Here is a 6,706-nt window from a genome sequence, read left to right on the forward strand (position 1 = left end):
TATATAATAATCCTTGTGGCCCTCCAACCTTGTGAGGAGGATTTCCCTTGTAGATTGACATTTCTGACTAAGCTCTCCTTGTAGTTTTTACTGCTTTTGGTCCGTCAGTTGCTATAGCAACATGTAAGTGTTACCAGTCTGCATATGGCTCCTGTTTTGCAGGCATTCCACAGGAATGTTGTCTGGAGCAGACAGCTGTCTTTCATAGTAAGCTACTAAGCAAAACAAAACTTCATTTATTTATGTAAGATACTGTCATCTTCTAATCTGATGAATATAATAAGCCTGCGATGCGTCCTACCGCTCCTAGGTTACTGTTGTGAACTGCAAGAGGGGTAGAATTTTCTGGTCAGATTCTTAAATATGATTTAATTTCTTTTAACATAGAAGAATATTACCTAAATGCACTTCATTGGTTTCCTAATGAAATAGGAATTTAGTAGATTATTAAAGTCTGATAACACAGTGCCTAGTATATTTCTAGCCACACTGTGGCAGTGCTGGAGCAAGACTGACTTAACTTTTCTTATCTTTTCCAGCTCTTATTAATGGTCTCTCGAAAATACCTATGCATCAGAAAAAAACGGTGTATCTCTGTCAGCTTTTGATAAGAGTTGCAAAAGGAAAAAATCTTGGTAAATATTCTTTTTTTTTTTTTTCTCTTGTTTAAATAGATTTGCATGAAATTGCACAGAGGTGTATTAGGTATGCTTTCACATAGCCTTTACTGTACACATATATATATATATATATACACACACACACACACTTTTGGTCTGAGTAGCATCAACAAAAGAAATATACAGGAAAAGACTGACTAGCTCTTAGTAAGCACCATTTGCAAGTTTAAAGCACAGAATGCACGTTTCTTTCTGCACGTGTAACTCTAGAGGTTAAAGTAGCACAAACGGGAATAAGAATATGGATGAAAAGGATGACAGCCCTCATGTCATACACAAGGCTGTAGGACTTTCAGCTGGCAGCAGGTCCGAGGGACTCTTATTCACTACCATGTCTCCTGTTTGTCTGTTTTCACAACGTACTGGTTTAGCCAGGCTGATTTTGCTTCTGTGCTCAAGTTTCTGGAAGACTTAACTTTTTTACTGCAAGTTTTCACTGCTTGATAAATCTCACTGGAATTTAAGGACTTCGAAAGCAGTCTTGCCAGCATGAGCATGGAAGGAAAAAAAAAAGTGTATTCTAGCTTAGCAGTGCCACAAAGGCTTGTTTTTATGAAATGAAATTTCTTAATGTTGCTTGTCAGGTAATAATGTTCTTCTTGATTTAGTTCAACTTGAGAATCAGATTTATAATAGTTCATCATATACAAATTATACAACTCTGAAAATGCCTTAAAACTATATTATTGTATATAACACTTGGGAATATGACTTCAATGTGTGTTTTTATCAGTGTAGAGAATGACCTGAGTGGTGAGGAAAATTGCATGTCCTTAGCAGGTATTACATCAGATGTAGCTGCACAGTGTACATGGAAAGCTAATATATTGTATGGTAGCTTTCCTACTAAAGTATTTAATCCATACTGAGCCTTAAAGCAGAGTAGGCTGTTTCGGATGCCAGCTCTTTAACAGTTACACACTTTGTTTTTACAATATTAAAATAAACTTAATATGAAGTGTCATATTACTTGATTGAAACAATAATTAGAGAAACACAGAAGTATTATTTTTAATGTGTATATATGCATATAATACTATTTCAATTTTCAATGTTTGTCTTTCACTGTAGCAAGTATCAAATTATTTTTTTTTTTTCAGTATTGCTTAAATTGTTTACCTTATGTCTGAAAAATACTTTATGGAATAAGAGGTTACTAAGGGAGATTCTGCTATTGTGTCATATAAAATGAAGGAGTAAGTGAGACTAGTTCAGTGAACATCTTGAGCTGAGCTGGCAGTGCCATGGGAAGAAAAACAGTCTCGTGTACCTGCCAGCTCCTACTGCATCAGTTGTGTTGGCTCACCAGCTTGTGCAGATGTGCAATGAACTGGGAAACGTTTCTAGAGTGTTGAGGGGATGGTTAATTGGCTGGCCTAGATTTCTGCCAGAACTGGTCGCTGATTCTGCTTGCTGAGAGTTTGCACAAATCTTGGTGTTAGTGTGGTAGTACAATGACATGAGAGGTTGGTTCTGCTTTTTCGGTGATCTTCCTGTGTTAAGTTGTCTGAATTTCCCTCCGTTGAATTCCTTCAACTATAACAAAAAGTTAAGACATGGAAATATAGAGATGGGGGAAAAAAAAACCAACTTAGGATAGTGGTTATATTACAAAATATATAGGATCAATGCCAAATGTTTTGATATCTGCTGCCAAGCTTAATGTAGGAGTATTATTAATGCCAGTTCAAATACATGATGCTAAACTTGGCACTATTGTAAGTGGCATTTTAAGTGAACCATAATTAGTAGACACAATCTCCCTTAAAAATGCAACAGTAATGTTATTAGCAAGGGTAGGAAGAACCAGTCTCTCTGAAAAGGTGACAGTTAGTTCAGGTCTCTTAAACACACCTGAAGAGAGAGATTAAAAATTATTTGAGGAAAAAGAAATTGAAATTATGTATAGTACATACTACTTTATTTTGTATAAATAATGTACTATGTTTAGCTTTATCTTTTAAGGTATTTAAATACCTTTTTTTTTTTTTTTTTTTCCCCCTTCCACCCCCCCAAAGAATGCCATTTTGAAAATGATCAAAGAATTTCACCTTTAGAATCTGCTCTGTCTTTCTGGACTTTACTTGAGAAGGAAGAAATTAAACTGGAGAAGATTCACAAAGAGATTCGTCACTTGATTCAAATTCAGGTCTGTGTGACTTACTCAAAATGCTTCGGGATGGTACCTATTTATTCTACTAAAACAAGGCTCCTTTTACAAAAAAACCTTGGCCTTTTAGCAGTCTGAACTGAATTTTCTAGCTTTGTTGTATTTTTCAAGTACAGAGTAAATAGATCTGTACAGGGGACCTTTTCCTGTGTAATTTAGTTCTTGTTTGTCCCAGTTCAAAATAGCTTAAAAAAGCTACCCATCTGAGGAAAAAAAAAAGAAAAAAAAAAAGAGATACCAATTGAGAGGTCAATTTCAAAACGCTGGTATCTTGAGCTTTAAAATATATTGTGAATAGCTTTTTTTTTTTTACCTTAAAAATATTTTGTTGTATTAGAAAACTTCTGATTTCAAAGAAAAAAACATAAAAACCTGCTGACAGATACTGGGACTGTTAAAGTCTTTCAGGGAAAGATGAAATCAATACTTAGTAGGCAAGTGTGGAGCATTTTGTATCAATGAGGGTCCTTTTAAATGCCTGATGGAGAGGTTTTAGGCCTTTATACATGAGGTTTAATATTACTTCAGAACTAACTGTTGTAACTAGATAACTGTTGGTAACCCTTAAATATATAGTCCTGGATTTTGGAAGTTTTACAAAACTGTAAAAGTGTGACTTCTCTTGTTTTTTCTGAATCTCAGATGAAATGTTTTTCACCATATCTTGTAATTATTTTGGTTGTAGATTGTAGCAGTCCATATGGAAAACGGATATTTCAAGGAGGCTGCTGAAGTTCTTGAGAGGCTATTTACAGACTCGGAATCAGATAAGGTAGTAACTTGCTTGACTTGCATTAAGCTCCCTCATTTTCGGAGGAGAAGAGGGGAACGGGTTTCCAAAGCTATCAAGTGCTGCCTACATAGCTTAGTCCCCATGACTGCCTATGCAGTCATTTACACACCCGTGGCACTTGTAAATACAAAAGGAAATTTGTGGGTAGGGGATTGATAGAAATAATGAGTAATTTAGGGGAGTAAAATGCTTCTAGCAGCAGTTGTTCTTCACTGTGGGCAGTATCAATCCAAACTTCATTTCCTTTCCCACTTCATATGAGGAGTGAGGTGTCAATAGAGATTCTGGGAATTCAATATTGATGTTTTCTCAGAGTAAAGATAGTATAAACATGCTGGTAGAGACATAGTAACTCCCTAATAATCAATATGCTGACTTTTTCTGGACTATTGCAGTGCACTGTATTTGTTGTCTCTGTTGATTAGTGTTCTACAGACTGAAGCATCACAGGGAATGAAAGCTCATTAGCATCTGTAGTACTACAGATATAGTGGATATTGCTATGCCTCTAACTGGAAAAGATAATGTGGGCAGGCTACCTCCTGTTTTGATGTTGACTGTATCATTCAGAAAGATGCAAGTTCAAATGCATATCTCTCTAAAATAACAGCTCGTGCACATACCTGAATTTGGTGGGGTGGAGAAAAGAGCAAAAGGACTGCAGGCAGAAAGAAAAAAAGGCAAAAATGCTGCCTATATATTCCTCTGGTGTATTAGGACACATGTTCTATATAAATATTAGCATGTGTGTAACTTACTGTTAGGATACACTCTTAATTCAGAGGATTCAGATGTTTGGTAAGTGTAGGTTGTGGTAATAGCATTCAAATTCATAAATAAGAATGCAGCCTGTACACAAAAGTAAATTCTTGGCTATATTGGTCCTGTCAGATTCAGAGCAGTTGACAGACAAAACATGAAATTGCGATTATCGGTATTGATTTGTCCTTAATGCTACTGTACTAAGTAGTCCCTTTCCTGTACATGCCTTTCAATGGTGACCTTATTGAGGCAGAAAATGAGAAAAGATAACCCAGTAATGAGTGGCCTTTTCTGGGTGTTTTTGTTCCGCTGACAACTCTGCTTTCAGTGTTATTCCTAAAGGGAATGAAAATGAGGATCTCTGGAAAGCTACACTTACCATTTACTGAGCACATAAACTGTTGGTATTATAACTAATTAACCTTAGAACCTTTTCAAACTGCAGCATGAAGTTGTATAGGCATATTCAAAAAACTATATCATCATCTTATTTAGCTTTGTGTATGTCCTGTTTAGCATAGGTGCCAAGTTTACTGCAGGATATATTTTTGTGTTGTATAAAGCTGTGCTTTTCTTAGCCTTTAAGGGTGAAGCTGGCAACCGTGGTTAAAAGCAAGGATCCATATGTTCCCCTCCTCCAAAACTTCAGTTACAATCTTTTGATAAGTAAAATCAAGTCTTACATTGAACTTTTCATGAAAGAAAATGAAACTAACTTCTTAATACAGGTATGTGAAAACTATTCTCAAAACTTATTTCAAAAGAGGTACCTGATAAGATTAAATAGATTTATACTTTCAAGACAGTTGTTTAGACAATGTTCAGTTATTGTATTAGATGAAAAAGAACCTTTATCTTTGGATTGTGTTTTAATTAAAAAAGAAAAAAGGTTGAATATGTGTTTAGGAGAAAGTTAGTAGGAGTAAGACTCCTCTAAAATATCTTTTGTGAATTTTTTTCCACAGCTGTTTTGATTAGAAAAATAGTTAGGAAAAAAGCATAATTAAAACAAGGCCTGTCATTACTGTATTTTTAAGAGAAGCAGTTTTGATCTGAGACTCATTAGAAGATAGTGTAACTATGTATTAATGTTTATTTTGTTTAAGTCTGTGTGACTTCTCATACTAAAACTGAAAGAACAAGACCTGTTAATTTGGCTAAAAGCTTTAGGAATATCAGAGGAGTTGGGAGATAGAAGACTATTATTGCTGTTTGCCTGTAAATAAAAAGCTCCTTACAAACCATCTTGCTCAAAAGTGATTTAAAATTGGCAAGAACAACATTCCTCCTGCAGGTCATCTTCAAGAGGATTGTAAAGAATTTCTCTTATGTTTACTTCCTATAAAAGAATATTGAATTACTCGATTACAAAAGCACAAACATCTAAAGGTAATAAGAAGCAAGTTTTAAATAAACAAACCTGAAGTTCCTTTGGGATTTTCATTTTCTGACCAGAGAGAGAGACTAGAGAACTTATTCAATGTATTCAAAGTATAATTCAAGGAATACCTTTTAATGGTTCTACTCAGCTGTCAGTTTTCAAGTTTATTTTTCAAGGCTATTTCTTTGAGTCTAAGAAGAGAGGGAGGTTTGGATGTGTCAGAGAAGGCCCAGAACTCCATACTGGCATACTTAGGCCCTCTGTGTTGCACCTCCACTGTCTGCACATCCATCCTACTGTCTGCAACAATGTTTCAAATTTTATTATCTTATTTCTGAAATCTTTTCACTTTGGACTGAGTTACTGTGGGACATGGAGGAGACCACTTTGTGATGAGTTTCCATTTCTCCTGTGCAATACTCTGTTTTCTACAGAGAAACACCCTCCCTTTAACTGTTAATCTCTCTCCTCTTTCTTCTGGTGTCGTATGTTGAAGTAAAAGGTGGCCTACATTGCTATACTGTTTTGTAGGCTTCTTTTTCTAGGTTATTGTCAAGCTTTGAATCTACAAGATTGCAGCTCCTACTGTTCATGAAGTTCTTGCACTTCAGTAAACTCTTATAGGTTAGCTGCCCTAAAAGCAGGTTGTGGTTTAACCCCAGCTGGCAACTAAGCACCACACAGCTGTTCCCTCGCTCCCCCAGCGGTGGGATGGGGGAGAGAATCAAAAGAGTAGAAGTGAGAAAACTCATGGGTTGAGATAAAGACAGTTTAATAGGTAAAGCAAAAGCCACGCAAGCAAAGCAAAAATAAGGAATTCATTCCCTACCTCCCATCAGCAGGCAGGTGTTCAGTCATCTCCAAGAAAGCAGAGCTCCACCTCACGTAATGGTTATTGGGAAGACAATTACCATACCTTT

General features: G+C 35.9%; 1 protein-coding gene across 1 annotated transcript in view; it reads left to right on the forward strand.

Annotated features, from left to right (window-relative positions):
- Positions 1-539: 539 nt before the first annotated feature.
- TERF1 (telomeric repeat binding factor 1) overlaps positions 540-6,706 on the forward strand; it is a gene marked incomplete at its 5' end in the record, with an annotated part of 17,865 nt that continues 11,698 nt past the window's right edge. The window contains 4 exon segments of the mRNA XM_029085088.1: positions 540-635; positions 2,699-2,829; positions 3,536-3,622; positions 4,984-5,133. Of these exon segments, the coding sequence (XP_028940921.1) occupies positions 540-635; positions 2,699-2,829; positions 3,536-3,622; positions 4,984-5,133 (464 nt within the window).

Source organism: Antrostomus carolinensis, unplaced genomic scaffold, assembly GCF_000700745.2.
Source record: "Antrostomus carolinensis isolate BGI_N321 unplaced genomic scaffold, ASM70074v2 scaffold12905, whole genome shotgun sequence".
NCBI classification, from domain to species: domain Eukaryota; kingdom Metazoa; phylum Chordata; class Aves; order Caprimulgiformes; family Caprimulgidae; genus Antrostomus; species Antrostomus carolinensis.